The sequence below is a fragment of the Phocoena sinus genome, chromosome 9, assembly GCF_008692025.1.
Source record: "Phocoena sinus isolate mPhoSin1 chromosome 9, mPhoSin1.pri, whole genome shotgun sequence".
Lineage (NCBI taxonomy): Eukaryota > Metazoa > Chordata > Mammalia > Artiodactyla > Phocoenidae > Phocoena > Phocoena sinus.
The window spans coordinates 80,534,409-80,554,651 of record NC_045771.1 but is presented as its reverse complement, the minus strand read 5'-3'; the positions used below and the strand labels follow the sequence as shown (position 1 = coordinate 80,554,651).

Here is a 20,243-nt window from a genome sequence, read left to right as displayed (position 1 = left end):
ACCGCTCTCAAAACACCTGTGAGCACTTGGGCCGGCATTATTCAAGTTAATACTGAGCGGTCACAATCACTGAATGGGACTCTTACACTCTATATGATGAAAGAGCAAAATTAGACTATACAGGGAGGAGCCAACTCCCTTGTACCAGGTACTGCGCTGGGTGATTTGCGTACGTGTTCTCATTTCTGCAATCCTAGGGGGTTGGTAGTACAGTCTACCCATTAAACATACAGAAACAGAGCTTAGGGTAGTAAAATAACTTTCCGAAGTTCCCCTCCCTAGTGGGTCAACAAGATGTATATGTATGTGTATATTTATCATTTGATTAGTCTTTGGATGTCTTAAAAGTTAATTATAATTGCCATTGGAAGTGACCGTGTTCCTACATACTGTGTTGATGCCACAATAAAAAAGATTTCCCACCACGATTAACCTCATCTCTGGAGTTGTTGTGATTCAACTGTTACAAAGCCCTTACTTCCTTTTGTTGTACTCATTTATCTCACTACACTCTCAAAATCTCGGTTGAGAAAAAAAAGATGCCTATGGTCACGAGTCTAATCTGCCCTCCTTTGACTCAGCCATCCTAATTTTCTTTCTTTCCTATTTCTCTCCACCATCTTACTTCATAGCTAAGACCTTTACTTTTACAAATTCCAAGGAAATAGGAATTTGTATCAGTTATCTCTTGCTGTGTAATAAATCACCCTGAAATGTAGTAGTTTAACCCATATTTGTGAACTCACAGTTTGGGTGAAGGATCCAGCACAACTTAGGTGGATCCTCTGACTCAGAGTCTGTCACAGGCTGCAGTGACGGTGTTGTCCAAGGCTGTAGTCATCTCAAGGTTGAACTGGGACAGGATCCACGCCCAACCTCTCACACACAGTTGTTGGCAGGATTCAGTTCCCCGTGGAATAATTCACTGACTGTAGCCTCCAGGCTGCCCTCAGTCCCTTACTACTTGCTCATCTCCAAAGGGCAGCTCACTATGGCTGCTGGCCTCAGCAGAGCATGCAGGCGAGAGATCAAGAGAGGGAGGACCGCCATTTTTCATAACCTAATCTCGGGAGTGGCATCACTTTTGCTGTATTCTCTTCTTTAGAAGCAAGTCACTAAAGGAGTGGTTGCACAAGGGTGTCAATTCCACGAGGCAGGGGTCATTGGGAGCCATTTAGAAGCAGCCTACCACACCACCACGGAACTATAACAAACTCCCTCCTGCCTGGTAACAGGCTTACTTGCCAGCTATGCCAACACATCAGACCTACTGCATAAAGCCCTCCAACCCCCACTACTTATAGCTGGGGTTGCTCACAGGTTTATTTAATAGCTCTTTTAAATAGCTTTGAAGAGGAGGCAGTAAGAGTGAATTAGCGCTAATTAGTATTTCTCTGTTAGCTATTGCCTTAGAGTTTTGCTTTCTTAAAGGCACCTTCGAGTAAAAGCAGCATTGGGTTCCTAAAGAATTTCCCTCACTTAGACCCAGGCTTTCAAGTGAAAGATTTGGACCTAATGATGCAACCTAAGTCTTAGAATAACGTACAGAGTTTATGTCACAATTACTTACAAGGTAAGTTATAATAATAGATGAAAGGCCCTTCTTTTATCCAACAAATTAGAGCTTAAATCATTAAAGGATGATTGATTACATAATGTAAGAATGTAAGGGACAGAACTATGAAAAGATGTTCATCTTTTTATAAATTCCTTGAGAGGATATAGAGCATCTCATTTATGTCTGCAGCCCCACACTCAGTGTTCTCTGCTCCCCCTTCCCCCAGACCATGCTGGGCATTTAGGCAATGCTTGTTAACTGTATGGGTAAATATTTTATAATGCAATAGAGTTATGGATTTTAATATTTATGCAATCTACAAACCAAAAGTAAAATAATTCTTACCATCATCACTTGCATTCAAGCTACATCTGTTTTTATAAATTTCTCAGACTAACATATAAATAAGTCTACGTGGCAACTAGTACAGTCTTACACCGTGGAACATAGACCAAGAAGACATAAAAAAGATTTCTTTCATGAGTTTATGTGTTTAGACTCTAAAATATTGAAAAGTACATCCAGGGACCTATGTTCTGAAGCTCTAATCACAGAAATTCAAATATGGGGTTTTAAATATAATAAACTTAACATAATATAAACTGTATATTAATGTAACTTTCATTTAATAGTTTGAGTATTCTGATTTGTGGAAAATTTAAGTTGAACCATAGATATTGTTGCTTTTATAGGTCACAAATGATCAAATACAAAGAATTTCATTAAGCAGTCTGTGACCGGGGAGCAAAAGAATAACACTGGACAACTAAAGGGAAAATTCTTCAAAATATCTAAAAGAAAGAGAGGAATCATTCCCCCTTATTATTCAATAAGTATACTTACATCTATGTGCAAAACACTAATCTCAGGGAAATACAAATGTAAGTAGGACCCAGAACCCTCTGAGAAACTGAATTTAATAAAGAACGTAAAAATTATTGACATAGAGTAACTATATTTTGAGGCATATTATGGCGCAGTATGCTTAGTCTCATGGAGAAAGCACAACCAAATTCCTACAGCTCACATGCGCTGGGAGCCACACGTGAAGCCAAAGAAGCTTTTTATCTCATAGAAATCTACAGGACCATAAATTGTGTTCCTTTCAGTTTCATAAAAAAAACCCAGAGCATTTCCACCCATTCTTATCTAGATCAGCAGTCAGCATCCTTACAGTAGAAGGAGAAAGTTCAGCTCTCAGAATCTTCCTTCTCCACTGAGAGACTTGAACAGATTTCTCATGCTGTCACTTAAGTCTTTATCTAGGAGAAGGATGCTGGTGAATTTCACAGAGCTGAGTCACAAGCGAGTTCTGCAACGCAACTCCTCCTATCTGACAGTCACGAGGCACTCTTCTGGAACCAGTTTCTGGTTCATGCCCTTTCTATTATGATAACTGGAAAAATGAGCGGCTTATTACAGAGCCTACTCACTCGAAAAATTCACAGCCAGACCCACTGATTAAATCACACTGAAATGAGGGCAGCTCTTGTTCTTGTGCTCAGGTCATTCCAGGTTTTCCTTCTATTTCAAATTTAAGTGATCTCTAAACGGGAAAGAAGTGGTATAATATATTTAGAAGAGGTATATGAAGATTTCTATTTGAAAACTTTAAAAGAGAAAACTTTCAAAGGAGAGGAAAATGATCCTAAAACTGGATTTGGCATGATTTTCATTAAGAAACATCACCCGGGTTTACAACTAATGAAATGATAGGTTAGGCTCAGATATTTTTAGAAACTGCACATAGCTTTAATCTCAGAAACATCTATCAAACTTTGATTATACTGTGCATGTATTTTCTTCTCGTCATTGCCTTTCCAGGGTCAGGAATAGTAGCACTCTGACAAAAATTGCATTACTGCTGTGCCATGTCAAGTCAACCGCTCACAGATGGTGGATTATTACCCAATGGCTTTAAGGCTGATTCCATGCAACACTGAGAGGTAAAGATTAGCTGTTCACAGCTCCTCATATGAGCCATAAAATGTTGAGGGAGCATAGTGGGTAGGTTAAACCAGTGCTGTGAAGTCAGTTGCACTGGATTTGAATACCAGCTTTACCACTTCCTATGACCTTGGGCAAATCCCTGAACCTTGCTAAACCAGAGTCCTCATCTGTAAAATGGGTAGTAAAGAGTCCTTCCTCTTAAGATTGCTGGAAACATTAGAGGAGATAATGCTTGTACAGGGCCTTGCTCATTGTAAGTGTGAACCACTGATAAAGAGCTTCTGACAGCACTCTTCACACAACCTCCTTTGCTGGGAAGAAGGCCTCATCTACCAAATCTCCTAGGAAAATTGAATTTCTTTGTATCTACTGTTCTGCCATTTTCTACGTGACAACTCCTGAAGAAACAATTTGCCTGGACAAAGAGTTAAAATATCAGAAGACTCTGGGCTTCCCTGATGGCGCAGTGGTTGAGAGTCCGCCTCCCGATGCAGGGGACACGGGGTCGTGCCCTGGTTCGGGAAGATCCCACATGCCGCAGAGTGGCTGGGCCCGTGAGTCATGGCCGCTGAGCCTGCGCTCTGCAACGGGAGAGGCCACAGCAGTGAGGGGCCCGCGTACCGCCAAAAAAACAAAACAAAACAAAAAATATCGGAAGACCCTAGCTTTCTGTCTCTTCTAGGGATCATATGAACAGTAGCAATATTTGGATTCAAATGCTTAGAGGAAGAGCTACATTCATCTGGCCGGAATATAAAAGAGGTGTCTTGTTTCAGGTCAAATATCATTTCAAAAACATGGCTGTCTGCTTGCCCTACTGCTGAACACTGACATTGAAAGGCAATATTAACATTCCAAAGCCAATTAATTTTCTAAAAGATACCATCCATCAAGCTCAGTGAAAAAGAGGAAGAGATGTCTCTGCTGGATGTATTTATGCTAATATGACATTGGGCAGAAAAAGCACTGTGACCAGAGAAACTGTGAGAGTCATCCTGGTATCAGTGTAAGTTAGGGCTTGACTATGTTTCATGACAACCTTCATTTGATTGGTGCTATTATTTTTGGCATAGCAACCTTAAGTTTTTTTAATCAAAATTTACTCCAAATCCTTCAAATGCTCTTTGTTAATAAGGACATAACTAGGTGTAAAAACAAAACCTCAGGGGCTTCCCTGGTGGCGCAGTGGTTGGGAGTCCGCCTGCCGATGCAGGGGACGTGGGTTCGTGCCCCGGTCCGGGAAGATCCCACATGCCGCGGAGCAGCTGAGCCCGTGAGCCATGGCCGCTGAGCCTGCGCGTCCGGAGCCTGCGCTCCACAATGGGAGAGGCCACAACAGTGAGAGGCCCGCGTACCGCAAAAATAAATAAATAAATAAAACCCCAAAGCAGAGACCTAAGTAAGATAAAAGTTTATTGCTTTCTTACATAAAAGCTCGAAGATCTAGGACTGATGGGGTGGTCTTGCTCTTCTAGACATGAATTCCAAGGCATCAGATCTAATGTTCACTATTTTCTGCCAGCACAAAAACAAGAGAAAAGACAGAAACTTCTTTTGTAAGGGATTTTCCCCACTAATTGCAGATATGATTCATTTGATTTGAGTGTAGTCACATGTCTCTACCTAGCTGCAAGGGAGTTTAGGTTGGTGGCTATGTGTCCAGGTGTAAGTGAAAGGATTCTATTATAATGAGGAAGAAGAATGGTAATTGCAATTGATCAGCAATGTCTAGCACTGGCTCCTTCCCCAGTGAAAAGCAATGGTTTAACTTCTACTGCATCCATATCTGCTTTGCTAAATAAATGCTCCAGAAACCATTCTGGCTGCAATAGTTACAATGAATTATTTGCAGTATCTTGAATTCATTTTGCCCTTTGCACTTTTGCTATCTTTTCCCCGTATCTCATTTCTCTCTCAAAACCCCATCTATTTTTCTTTTAAGAGTTGGGGAAGATTACATAGATGTGAAATAATCCATGACCTCGGCATAATGGAAACAGTAGAGAAGAGTAGTAAGCCAAATGGAGACCTGCTTACTAGAGCAAAGACGGCCACCATGAGGGCAGGCAGACAATCCAACTGGTTGCATAAAGCTCAGGATCATCATTATTACTGGGACATAGTTATAGGAGAGTTCAATGCTGTAGCTGTTGTCCAATTAAAAAACAAGGCAGTGTGCTCAGTAGCAGTTTATGATTTGTGCTTAAGTGGTGAGCCCTGATAGATTATTAGGGGCAAAGTGTAAAGGGTCTAACACGGGGATAAAGAGGACATCAGATGCCTACAAAAGGTTAGGCAGTTCCAGTAACTGGCTGAAGCATGAGGCATGATAAGTGAGCAGGAATTAGGATATAGGAGGTGAATCAGAAGCCCAGGGATTTGGACTGGACGTATAGGGAATTGGAGAGCAAAGACATAAACTTCAAGGTATAAGAGACCAGAAGGATTGAGAATTTCCTGAGTCCCTTTTATGTCCTTGCACTCCAGAGCTGGTCCTCTCACCTCATCCATCTAAGGGATAAGATCTAAGCTGGCCTTATCCCTTAGATCTTCCTTTCCATTTCAATGGCTACTAATCCACAAAAGGAACCACTTCTGATTTTTAGAGGACAACCATTTTTGAGGAACGTATTTCCCTGACAATTCTTGAGAGTAGCTGATTTAGGCTGACTTCTTTTGCTAAAGGCTACAAATTGCCACTGTTTTCTCCTGAGACAGAACATTCCTTCAGCGCTTTCTAATACTCAGTATTTTCAAATAGAAATTTATGCCACAGTGTTCCGAATGTTCCGAATGTTCACAGTGTTCCGAATAACACAGTTTCCACATTGGTTATACAGATAACTAGCAGTTAACCCTGACTCAGAGGATCTGTGGTATGATTGAAAGTAAAAGAGAATCGGAAGGTGAAATGGTGGGAGATGGAGGGAGAGAGACAGAGAAAAAGAGAGAAACAACTTATTATGTACAAGGGAACCCCCATAAGACTATCAGCAGATTTTTCAGCAGAAACTTCGTAGGCCAGAAGAGAGTAGCACGACATATTCAAAGTGCCCAAAAAAATTCCATCCAATAATATTCTGACTGACAAAGCTGTCATCCAGAATCGAAGGAGAGGGAGTTTTCCAGAAAAGAAAAAACTAAGGGAGTTCATCACCACTAAACACGCCTTACAAGAAACGTTAAAAGGACTTCTTTAATGAAAAGAAAGGACATTAATTGATAACTAAGAAACATATAAAAGAATAAATCTCACTGGAAAGGTAAATCGATAGTAAAGGTAGGGGATTAAGCATGCATAAAACTAGTATAAAGATTAAAAGACAAAAGTGGTAAAAATAACTAAGATTACAATAAGTAGTTAAGGGACACACATGTAAAATGAAACATCAAAGATGTAAAACATGGCAGGGGGAGAGTAAAGATGTTAAGATATAGAATGGGATCGAATTTAACTTGTTATTAACTTAAAACAGACTGTTACAGATATAAGGTATTATATGTAAGCCTCGTGATAACCACAAACCAAAAATCTACAGTAAATACACAAAAGATGACAAGAAAGAAGTATAAGTATACCACTAAATAAAGTCAACAAACCACAAAGGAAGAGAGCAAGAGAAAAAGAAACAGAGAGGAACTACAAAAATAGCTGGTAAACAATTAACAAAACGGCAATAAGTACATACTTATTAATGATTACTTTAAATCTAAATGGACTAAATTCTATAATCAAAGACAAAGAGTGGTTAAAGAGATTTAAGAAAACAAGAAGCATGTATATGCTGCCTACATGAGACTCACTGTAGATGTAAGAAGACACAGACTGAAAATGAAGGGATGGAAAAGGATATTCGATTCAAACAGAAACCAAAAGAAAGCTGGAGTAGCCGTAACTATATCACACAAAATAAGACTTTAAAACAAGACTGTAATAAAAGACAAAGATGAGTGTTACATAGATATGAAGTGGTCATTTCAACAAGAGGATGTAACATTTGTAAATATTTATGCACCCAACATAGGAGCACCTAAATATTTAAAATATTAACAGAACTAAAGGGAAAAATAGATGGCAATAGTAGGTGACTTTACTACCCCACTTATATCAATGGATAGATCATCCAGACAGAAAATCAGTGAGGAAGCATCAGCCTTAAATGACATGTTAGACAAATGTACGTAACAGATATATATAGAACACTCCACCCAAAAGCAATAGAATACACATTCTTCTCAAGTGCACATGTAACATTTCCCAGGATAAGATTATATTTTAGGCCACAAAACAAGTCAATAAATTTAAGGGAACTGAAATCATAGCAAGAATATTTTCTGACCACAATTGTATGAAACAAGTAATTAATTACATGAAGAAAACTGGAAAATTCACAAATGTATGGAGAGTAAACAACATGTTACTGAACAACCAGTGGGTCAAAGGAAAAATCAAAAAATACCTTGAGACAAACAAAAATGGAAATATACCAAAATCTGTGGGATATAGCAAAAGCACTTCCATGACAAAAGTTCATGGCAATAAATGCCTACCTCAAGAAACAATAAAAGTTTCAAATAAACAACCTAACTTTACACCTCAAGGAACTAAAAAAAGAACAATGCACAAAGTGAGTAGAAGAAAGGAAATAACAAAGATTGGAGCAGAAATAAATGAAACAGAAACTAAAGAGACAATAGAAAAGATCAATAAAGCTAAGAGCTGGTTCTGTGAAAAAGATACACAAAATTGATAAAACTTCATCTAGACTCACCAAGAAAAGAGAGAGGATTCAAATAAATAAAATCAGAAATGAACTAAATGATATTACAACTGATACCACAGAAATACAAAGAATCATAAGAGACCATTATGAGTAATTATACACCAAAAAGTTGGACAACCTAGAGAAAAATGGATAAATTTCTAGAAACATATAACCTACCAAGACCGAACCATGATGAAATAGAAAATGTGAACAGATTACTAGTAAGAAGACTGAATCAGTAATCAAAAAAGTGGATTGATAAAGATGTGGTACACACACATACACACACACACTCACACACACACACACAATGGAATATTACTCAGCCATAGAAAAGAATGAAATAATGCCATTTGCAGCAACATGGATGGATGTAGAGATTATCATACTAAGTGAAGCAAGTCAGACAGGGAAAGACAAACGTTACATGATATTACTTATATGTGGAATCTAAAAATTAGTACAAATGAACTTATTTACAAAACAGAAACAGACTAACATAGAAAACAAACTTGTGGTTACCAAAGGGGAAGGGGGGAGGGATAAATTAGGAGCATGAGATTAACAGATACAGTATGAGATGAACAGATACAGACTACCATATATAAAATATCATATAAACAACAAGGATTTATTGTATGCACCGGAGCTATATTCAATATATTTTAATAACCTTTAATGGAAAAGAATCAAAAAGAATATATATATATATATATATATATATCTCGAATCACTTTGCTGTACACAATATTGTCAATCAATGACACTTCAATTAAAAAAAAAAAATCCCAACAAAGTCCAAGACCAGAGGCTTCACTGGTAAATTCTACCAAACATTCAAAGAATTAATAGCAATCCTTCTCAAACTATTCCAAGAACGAGAAGAGGAGGGCACTCTTCCAAACTCATTTTACGAGGTCAGCATTACTCTGATATCAAAATCAGACAAGGACACCATAAGAAAAGAAAATCACAGGCCAACATTTCTGATAAACATAGATGCAAAAATCCTCAGCAAAATATTAGAAAACCAAATCCAATCATAATGTTGAAAGGATCATACACCATGATCAAATGGAATTTATTCCAGAAATACAAGGATGGTCCAACTTTTGTAAACCTGTCAATGTGATATACCACACTAACAAAATGAAGATTAAAAATCATATGATCAGCTCAATAGATGCAGAAAAAGGCATCTGACATAATTGAACATTTATTTACGATAAAACCTCTCAGTAAAGTGGGTATACAGTTTTGAATCATATTAAAATGTTGACTTTATCATATGCATATATATGTTTATATATCTGCTTAAAAATCAACTGTTTTGATTCATTTAAGAAAAAAATAGATGAGTTTTCTTGTGTGTGTATTCCCACCGTTCTGCTAAGAACAAAATACGTATGTTTGTAGGACCTATGAAATATGAATTGTGTAATTCCGGTAGATTCTACACATGAGTTAAATGAATATATATATATATATGAACAAAAAAAACACCCATGGTGCATAGGCTGCATCTGGGCCACAGATCCCATATGGGGGAACTGACCTGATTTTAAGAAAGTGGGACAGAGGGTGCTAACAAAATTCCTACTTCTGTGAGGATCTGTTCACAGACTGAGGCAGGTCTAGACCTGCAGGTGGTTGACTTCATTATGAAGGTGGGGAAGTCTTGAACATGAAATAAAAATGAGTGGGTTTTAGTCATGCCATTAGCATTTATTTTGATTATTCACACTGTAATGTAAACATACACTTACTAGTTAGAGATTAATTCTGGGAGAGCTTTATGGAGAACACATGTCTTGAAAACGGCTTTCAAAAGGATAAGTTTCAACATCTTAAGACATAAAAGAATATCTGCAATGGGAATATTTTTGAAAAATTGAAGTATATGTTCTAATTTCCCCCATTGCAATCTTCTGCCTCCCAGTACAAGCCAATCATGGCTCCAAGGCAGACAAGGGGGTTATTTGAGCTCTTTAGTTTGATGACAGGCTTTAAAACAAGCCATTATAAAGAGACAAGATGGATAATTCCTTTGGTCCCTGTGGCAGCCAAGAAAGTACACTGCTCAGAACTCCCTGTAAGAGAGAACCAGCTGCAAAGAGTACAGGCAGCTGATGGCCCCTAGCTGAAGCCCAGTCCCAGGGCAACTTGATGACTGGGTGTAGCAAGGACACTCAGATCTGGTCATTCCTTCCCAACGGGGAACTACCAATTGGGCTGCCTACCACTTCCTCAGAGTTACATCACATTCAGAGATTCTTCATCCCAAATATTCCTTCCTTCCCCCATCTCCTCCCATAGGTGTCAGACCTGTATAATACTCTTAAAGTATTCACCTGGCTACTTCTCCTCTCTCTCACCTTTATTTTTCACAGGCATTGCCTCCAAAGATTCTCTTGCATTTCTAATTCCATCCTGGTGTCTGTTTCCCAGAGGACCTGAACCGACTTAGCTCCTACTGAATTTGTCAAGGGCTAGATGTGAAGGGACATCTGAGATCTTCTTCCGTAGTGTAGGAGAGCTACTCCTATCCACTATGATGTCCTAGCATCAGGCAGTGATGAGAAAGAAGGATGTTATGTAGGGTAAGAAAAAGAAAAGCTCATCCTTCCTGGTCTGGAGAAGTGTGGACAGGAGTGAGAGGTAGGAGAGGCTAAGTGTGAGGAATGTACATGAACCTTCTGTTGGGAGAGGCACTCTGCCATGGGACAGAAGACCCCCTGCATGTTCTTGCTAAATGTGGCAAGTATTCAAAGCCTTGACTTTTCTTACCTGCATCATTTCTCAGGGTGGGATTGGCAGCAAGCAGCCTTAAGGGATGATGCAATGTATCCCTCTAGAGCAAAAAACAAAGCTTAAAATTAAAAGCAGTACGTTTCCCAAAATCAATGACTTTCAGCTGTGAATCAAACCCAAAATGTACTATTTACCGGAGGAGCAATTTGTCACCTCCATGGAACTTGGGGGACAAGAGAAACCAGTGCCAACATCATACTCATGCTACTTTCTGAGTTAAGAATAATAAGTCCTTTGTCCCTGATCTAGGGATCTTGTGTCTTCTGCCAGCACCTATGAAACAGTAATAGGCTACCTCGTTAACTTGTGAGATAAAATCTCAGGCCTTGATACCTTCTCCCTCTCGGTTGCTTTAAAGCCCCAGAGCGTGGAAAAGTGGATAACAAGAAGAGCTTACTGTGGGTAGAATGACCCACATCTCACCTGGAAAAGTTAGAGGAGGCTACCATATAAATGGTCTGTATATCAACCTGGGACTAGGTCTCACCAAAGAAACCTGGTGACACAGTGAGAAACTAGGTAAACAGAACCCGGACATCAGCTCACAACGTACACAGGTGTCTCCAGTCAACACGCTGAGTTGACTAAAATTACCAGAAGTTCTTGTCCTCCTTGAGAAAAGAAGTGAAAGATAGTCAAGAGTGTCGGCCAGGTAACCTACCAGAAGAGGTGAAGTGGTACTACAGGCAGACTATGTGGGCTAAGAGTTTCTTGAGGGGGAGAGCCAGATCCTAGTGTAACTTAGCACCAGGGATTTGGGAGTTGAGGTTGGATCATCAAGGCCTTGAGAAAAAATGAGATATTTTAATGGCATCATAATTCTACTGAAGACTCTAGGAGCCCAAGGACACTCTAAGGCATGGCTTGGATATGAAGACAGTCATTCACAGTGACAGGAGATCACACGTCTTCCTGAAATGCCCACGGTCACGAGACCCCTCCACAAGACCACCAGAGACAAGAGTCAAAGCCAAACGGCAAGGGTCATTTATTGCAGGTTCGAACCTGGACCTCCGCGCACTCGTTGCCGGTGACGCTAAGAGGTCCCGATGGAGTTTAGTACAGCTCTTTTATAGACAGGTACAAACAAGCTCGCGACCTTCAGGGGTGGGGGGTACTGATTGGCTAACTTTTAAACAAAGACATTAGTCACTGATTGGTTAACTTTTTTTTTTTTTTTTTTTTTTAATATGTATTTATTTATTTGCTTGTTTACTTATTTATTTTACTTATGGCTGCGTTGGGTATTCCTTGCTGCGCGGGGCTTTCTCCAGTTGCGGTGAGCGGGGGCTACTCTTCGTGGCAGTGTGTGGGCTTCTCATTGCGCTGGCTTCATTTTTTTTTTTTTTTTTTTTTTGTGGTATGCGGGCCTCTCACTGTTGTGGCCTCTCCCGTTGCGGAGCACAGGCTCTGGACGTGCAGGCTCAGCGGCCATGGCTCACGGGCCCAGCCGCTCCGCAGCATGTGGGATCTTCCCAGACCGGGGCATGAACCCGTGTACCTTGCATCGGCAGGCGGATTCTCAACCACTGCGCCACCAGGGAAGTCCCCTGATTGGTTAACTTTTAAACAAAGACACTAGTCACCGTCTGATTGGTTGGATGGTTGCAAAAGGGGGTTCAGCAAGCATAGTTACAGAAGCGAGAGCGGCTGGTTAAGTTTCGGTTTCCTGAGGCTTTGTTTTTCAATTAGGAATACTTAAGATGGGGCCATAGTTACAAACAGTACAAACAGGAAGATCGATGCAATCCTAGCAGCACTACGGCCTAATGGCAGGGCATCAATTCAGTCCTATTTCTACCAAAGTAGAACATAGCCCTTCATTCCCCCTTCTTTCATGAACCAGAGGAGCCAATCTTGGGTCCTCAAGGCTCAGTTTCTTCATTTTCTAAGTCCTCGTATGGCTGATATTGTGATCTTAATACCATTAGCTGAACTGTGTTTATTCTTTTTCGGACGAAATCCATGATTTTGTTGAATATACAGGGGCCTATAGTGAGGAGGAGAAGGAGGCATAGTAGAGGGCCCAGGAAGGGGAGGAGGAAGGGAAGCATCCCATGAAATCCTGACCAAAGGGGATTGTCCGCTAATTCTTTCCGACGGCGGGCTAAGTCTTCCTGGAGCTGGTGAATTTTGTTTCTTACAATGCCTGATTTATTTGCATAAAAACAACATTTTTTTTTTAGAGCGAGGCATATCCCACCCTGTTCAGCTGTCAGCAAGTCTAAGCCCCTCCTATTTTGTAGGACCACCTCGGCCAGCGAATCTAATTGGTCCTGTAAGTCCTGAATGGTTCCAGAGAGGGCTTCTACATCTTCTATTAATTGTCTAGACAGCTGATTATAGGAGTGAAGGGAGACCCCAAGACCTGTACTCCCTGTGGCCACAGCTCCTGTAATTCCTAGTCCTACCAGGAGGGGTATGGCTGTAATGGCTCGTTTGGTTCTTCCTGCCCAAAGGTCAAAGCTGGGAATGGGCAATGGAGTGTCTCCCGAGATCAGGTCTACATTAGGGAGGAGGGTGGCTAGGTTGCAGACCCCTGTCCAGTTCTGGGGTAAATAGGTGTATGCTAGGTTATTTCCACAGACAAAGACAGTGGTGTTAGGACTACAGAGGGAGGAGTTTACGGGGATATACTGACTACATCCAGTAGATGAAAGGATTCCCAAGTCAATACTGGCGTTAGAGAGGGAATCGTTCTTGACAAAGCATGAGGTATTAAAGGTAGTTGAAAACTTTGAAAATTGTATGGGAAACGGCTCCGGGAGTAAAGTTGGGTTACATTGTTTGCTGATGTTTAAACTGGCGAAAATGGGGATGGCTATAGGGCGGGGCGGTCCTTGAGGAAGGCAGAGCCAGCAGTCTTGTGCTAAGTTGGGGTTGGTGGTATTTAAAAGCGCAAAAGTAGCTTCTAGTATAGTCGTGGTTTGGGGGTCCAGTTCAGAGGGATTGACCTTAGGGCGAATTAGGGGGTGGTAGCTGAGCTGTGGGTACAGATCCTGATAGGCCTTTTCTATTTGTCTTCGGGTTTCTATCTGGCACACTTCGTCTTGGGGCCCTCCACCGTCTGACATATGTATGGGGGCCCTGGTATTCCAGCACACCGGGGTCCCGGGAGTGCCAATGCATCCAGCCTGAAGGTATTTATTATTATCACTAATGGTGGGACTTTTATTATTTTGTAGTGTGGCTGTGAAATAAGTCTTGTTATTGGTCCCTGTACATTGCTGGTAAGAGGAGTAGCACGTGCTATGCATTGATTCCTGAAAAGTAGAACAGGGACAAATAGCTCGGGGGGGGAGTGGTTTAGGCTTATGGTGGCATTGCCAGCTGGTTTTGACCCCGGTGCCTCCATATACCTGAACAAGGTATGCAGTTATTCCCCCGCAATCCTGCATATGAGTATACCTTCGGGGAACAACAGGAGTCTCGCTAGTACCTCCCCTGCACTCGCACGGTGCACCATATAGTTGTTGCATTAAAGCATTCTTATTGGGGGGGGGGGGTTGAATCCTCCCCTCGTGGCCCGAGGGTTGAGGGTTAGGACTGTCATTAGAGCTATCAGCAGTACCTTGGTCCTCATGGGGGAGGGTATGGCGTAAGGTCAGTTTGAGGGGATTGTCCTTACTCCGATCAACCGTCCAGGTGACGTCAGCTTTAGTGGACTTGATGAGGTCAGAAAGTGGGTCCACCGGCTTGACGTGGGTGTAATGGATCCAGGCAGCTATGCTGTCCACCTTGATGGCCGTCGGCGTTGTCAGGATGATCTGGTAAGGTCCTTTCCACCTGGGTTCTAGGGTCTCTTGTCGATGGCGTTTGACAAGGACCCAGTCACCTGGTCGGAGCTGGTGTGGAGTAGGCGGGGGTCCTGTTGTATATAGCTCTTTTAGTTTGGGCCAGATTGTCTCATGTATCCGCTGTAAGGCTTGGAGGGAAGACAGGAGATTATTTTCTGGGTCCGATTGGATAAGGTTAGTCTTTAGGTTAGGGATAATAGGAGGAGGCCTACCATGTATTATTTCGTAGGGGGTAAATCCTAGCTTATAGGGGGAATTTCGCACCCTAAACAGAGCGTAGGGGAGTAGGACTACCCAGTTAGCGCCAGTCTCCATGGTTAATTTAGTCAAGGTCTCTTTTAGAGTTCTATTCATTCTTTCTACCTGTCCTGAACTCTGGGGGCGGTATGCACAATGTAATTTCCAATCAGCCCCAAGTATGGAAGCCAGATCCTGACTTACCTTAGAAACAAAGGCCGGCCCGTTGTCTGACCCTATCATAACTGGAAAGTCATACCTGGGCAGGATTTTTTCTAGTAGCTTTTTAGCTACTATTTGTGCTGTCTCATTCTTGGTCGGGAATGCCTCAGTCCAACCTGAAAAGGTATCTATAAACACCAGTAAATATCTATATCCATATTTGCCAGGCTTTACCTCCGTGAAGTCCACTTCCCAGTAGGCTCCGGGCTGGTTCCCTCTTTCCCGGATGCCAGCGGTTGGTGGGTGGGTGTTAGCATTATGGAGTTGGCAGACTGCACAGCCAGCAACCAGTCGTTCAGTTTTTTCGGAGACATTTTTAATTTTAAGTCCAGTCTGTCTGATGAGATCCTGTAGCCGTCGGGCGCCCAAGTGGGTGCTACGATGGATCCGTTCAAGGACCAAGGTTCCTAGTTTTTCTGGAAGGAGGATATTGTTCTTAGCGTCCCGCCACCATCCGTCTTTAACCTGGGTTAGAGGGAGTTTGTTTATCCATCTAATGTCATCTTCCGAGTAGTCGGGTTGGGGCGGTAATTCTCGGGGCCCTGGATCCGGCAGTTGTAGGGGAAGTAATGGTATTGGAGTGTATGCCGCCTTTCGAGCCGTGTGGTCTGCCAAATTGTTGCCCCGGGCGACTGGATTTGTGGGTTTTTGATGCCCCGGGCAATGTACAATGGCTAACTTTTTGGGTTCCCATATGGCCGCTAGCAAGGCCAGGATTTCCTCTTTGTTCTTGATGTCTTTGCCCTCTGCTGTGAGTAGTCCCCGCTCTCGGTATATTGCCCCATGTATGTGTGCGGTAGCGAAAGCATACCGGCTGTCTGTATATATGGTGGCTTTTTGGTCTTTGCTCATCTTAAGAGCTTGGGTCAGGGCAATTAATTCAGCTTTTTGGGCTGAGGTCCCTGGGGGGAGAGTCTTTGCCCATATCACCTCAGTTTCCGATGTTACCGCTGCCCCTGCATACCTCTGACCTTGCTGGACAAAACTACTGCCGTCAGTGAACCATATGACTTGTGCATCTAATAGGGGCTGGTCACATAGGTCTTCCCGAACCCCATGGATCTGAGCCAGTACCTCTGCACAATCATGGAGTGGGGAGTCTAAGTCTGGGTCAGGTAATAGAGAGGCAGGGTTTAAAGCCCGTGGTGGAGTGTAGCTGATTTTGAGAGGATTTAACAGTAGACCCTGGTAGTGGACCAATCGAGCATTGCTCATCCATCCATCGGTCGGGAGGCTGTTTGAGAACCCCGTCGATGGCGTGGGGGGTGGTGACATGTAATTCCTGTCCCATAGTTAGTTTGTTGGCATCCTTTACCATTAGGGCTGTGGCGGCGATCACCCGGAGGCAAGGAGGCCAGCCTGCAGCCACGGGGTCCAATTTCTTCGATAGGTAAGCGATAGGCCTGGTCCAAGGACCGAGGGGTTGGGTCAACACGGCCTTAGCTATGCCTTTATTTTCATCCACAAAGAGGTGGAAGGGTTTGGAGACATCAGGGAGACCCAGGGCGGGTGCGGATAGCAAGGCAGTTTTGATCTGCTGAAACGATTGCTCAGCCTCCTCTGTCCATTCAAAGGGCGTCTGTTCTTTGGAGGCTAAGTATAGTGGTTTGGCCATTTCAGCAAATTTGGGTATCCATAAACGGCAGAACCCAGCTGACCCCAAAAATTCTCTCACCTGTCGAGGCGTGGTGGGTCTGGGGATGCGGAGGACAGGCTCTTTCCGTGCATCTGTGAGCCATCGTTGCCCCCCTTTCAGTAGGTATCCCAGGTAAGTTACCTCAGGCCTGCAGATCTGTGCCTTTTTGGCAGAGGCCCAGTATCCCAGGGTGCCGAGAGTCTGTAGGAGGTTTCTGGTTCCCTGCAGGCAGGCTTCAGTGGTCCCAGCAGCTATTAAGAGATCATCAACATACTGCAGGAGGGTTATATTGGGGTTTTGTCTCCGGTACTCACTGAGATCCTCGTGTAGGGCCTCATCAAACAAGGTAGGTGAGTTCTTGAATCCTTGGGGAAGTCTGGTCCAGGTGAGTTGTCCGTTTATGCCTCTCTCGGGATCCGACCATTCGAAGGCAAAGAGTTCTTGACTTTTGGGTGCTAAGGGTAAACTAAAAAAGGCATCTTTGAGGTCCAGCACAGTATACCATTGTTTTTCTGGACTAAGGGCGCTCAAAAGAGTATATGGATTGGGTACGGTAGGATGGATGTCTATGACTCGTCTGTTAACTTCCCTCAGGTCCTGTACTGGGCGGTAGTCTTTACTGTTAGGTTTGCGGACTGGCAGCAGGGGTGTGTTCCAGGCCGACTGGCAGGGACGCAGTATACCTAGGTCAAGAAGCCGGCGAATATGTGGAGTGATACCAGTTTTGGCCTCTATGGGCATGGGATATTGTCGGACACGTGCAGGATCTGCCCTTGGTTTGATTTCTATGAATAGGGCTGGGCGATGTTTGGCTAGTCCCATCCCACCTGTTTCTGCCCATGCTTCGGGGAACTGCTGAAGCCATGACTTTATATCTTGATTTTGGGAGGGTGGTTCCTGGTGAAGTCGGTACTCATCTTCCAAGTTCAGGGTGAGCACAGATATGGGTTGGTTGTGAGGGTCTGTTATGATCGGCCCCTCTGACCGAAAATGAATTTGCGCTCCCATTTTAGTAAGTAAGTCTCTCCCCAGTAAGGGGCAAGGGTTATCGGGAATGACCAGAAAGGAGTGGGTTACTTTTCCCGTGCCCAAGTCTACAGTTCTCTGAGTGGTCCAGGGGTAATGTTTAACTCCCGTAGCTCCCTGGACCCAGGAGGTTTTGTCAGAAATTTTCCCGTGGGGCTTAACCAAGACCGAATGCTGTGCCCCTGTATCCACCAGGAATTGGACTGGTTTCCCCTCCACTTGTAGGGTTACCCTGGGTTCGGGGAGGGGGTCCGAACCCCGTCCCCCCTACTCTGCATCATGTGTAAACAGGACTGGGGTGGTGGCCTTCGGTTGCCATTGCCCCTGGTTGGGGCGCGGCTGCCTTTTTTTGGGGCATTCCCGAGCCCAATGGCCTTTTTCCTTGCAATAGGCACATTGATCTCTGTCCAATGGTCGCCTGGGAGGTCGAGTGGCTGGGGGGCCCCCTTGATCTTTCTGAACAATGGCGGCCAGGACCTTAGTCATTTTCTCAGTGGCTTTAAGTTGTCTATCCTCTGGGGCGTCTCGGTTATTAAAGACGCGCTGATCAATACGGAGTAGGTCCTGTATCTGTTTGCCCTCCAGATCTTCTAACTTCTGGAGTTTCTTTTTAATATCAGGGGCTGCCTGGTTAACGAAGGACATTACAACGGCAGCCTGATTTTCGGGGGCCTCTGGATCCATAGGGGTATATTGCCTAAAGGCTTCCATTAATCTTTCTAAATAAGAGGAGGGACTTTCTGTTTTACCTTGTACAATTGAATATACCTTGGCCAAATTAGTGGGCTTGCGCGCGGCAGCCCGGAGACCCGCCATTAGAGTCTGGCGATAAATGAGCAGTCGTCCCCTACCTTCTCCGGTGTTGTAGTTCCAATCATCCTGAGGGGGGCGAGTTAAGGGAAAGGCTGCATTAATAAGATCATGGTTAGCGGTGGGTTGACCATCATCTCCAGGAACCAGTTTTCTTGCCTCCAGCTGGATTCGTTCTCGTTCCTCGGTAGTGAACAGGATCCGGAGAAGCTGTTGGCAGTCATCCCAGGTGGGCTGATGGGTAAACATAACACTATCTAGAAGAGCTATCAAGTCTTTAGGATTATCAGAAAAACGAGCATTCTGGGTTTTTCAATTATATAAGTCACTGGTAGAGAATGGCCAATATTGGAGTCGGGGGTTCCCTGTCTCATCGGGAGGGCCTATTTCTCGCAGGGGTAGGGCTGTGGTGGAATCTGGATGGCGGAACCCTGGGTCGCGCTGAGTGCGTCCACGGGTGCGTCCAGCCGGCCCAGGGGAGTTATTTTCATTGGGCAGGAGGGCCGGCAGTGCCTCTGCCTCTCGCTCCTCCGGTTCTGACCTGGGTGGCCTCTCGGGAGGGGCCACAGGAGGTTCTTCCAAGGGGAGAGGAGCAGGGTCAGGAGCAGGAAGGGGGACCGGTTGTGGGGCCAAAGGAGGATGTTGATATGGAGGGGGTTCTATGAGAAGGAGGTCTTGGCTGTCAGAAAGTATGGGTGCGGTTGAGGTCTGAGGCTTGGGAGGTTTAGTTGGTCGGGCCGTAAGGATCTTATATGTCCCTGATGACAAAAAGGGGGCCATCCAGGGAGGTGGGTTTTCTACCAGGTCCTGCCATACCAAGATGTAGGGGATTTGGTCCGGATGGCCTTCTTTCCTTGGTAAGAAAACTCTAGATTTAATTTTTAGGACTATAGGAAGACAAAAGGTACCCTCGGTGGGCCAACCAACCCCGAAAGTTGGCCATTCAGAGCGGCAGAAGGTAATAAGTTTTCTTCTCCGGATGTCCAGACTGAGATCGTGTCCTCGGGATTTCACATCCCCAAAATTAGTGAGAAGGAGGGAGAGAGGGGTACTCTGTGTTTGGCCCATGTTTAGGTCCTGGAAGAGGTTGGTTAGAAAAGGTTATTCTGAAAACGAAAGTGATTAAGAGCAGTCCCAATAGCGGAGCCTGTAAAAGGAGGAAGGGAGGTTATCGCGTGCGTGCTTCAGATGGGCTATCAACCCCCAGATGGGTCGCGGTGGACGTCTCCAACCACGCCCGACTAGGTGTCCTATAGCGCGTCCGCCAGGACTGTCCTAGTCCCCAAAACAGAAGGTACCTTGAGCCAGCTTACTTACCGATCGGTTGTCAGCGATGACCCGTTGACCTGATGTCTGGTGGGCTTGGGGGCATCCCGGACGAGCCCCCAAATGAAATGCCCACGGTCACGAGACCCCTCCACAAGACCACC

The 20,243-nt window shown here is 43.8% G+C and overlaps 1 protein-coding gene across 1 annotated transcript in view; it reads right to left on the bottom strand.

The window, feature by feature from the left end:
- LOC116759162 overlaps nt 1-19,881 on the bottom strand; it is a 59,578-nt gene extending 39,697 nt beyond the window's left edge. Inside the window, 7 exon segments of the mRNA XM_032642581.1 lie at nt 11,062-11,125; nt 11,680-11,696; nt 13,289-16,562; nt 16,564-18,235; nt 18,320-19,088; nt 19,143-19,388; nt 19,722-19,881. Of these exon segments, the coding sequence (XP_032498472.1) occupies nt 11,062-11,125; nt 11,680-11,696; nt 13,289-16,562; nt 16,564-18,235; nt 18,320-19,088; nt 19,143-19,388; nt 19,722-19,881 (6,202 nt within the window).
- Between the last annotated feature and the right edge of the window lie 362 nt (nt 19,882-20,243).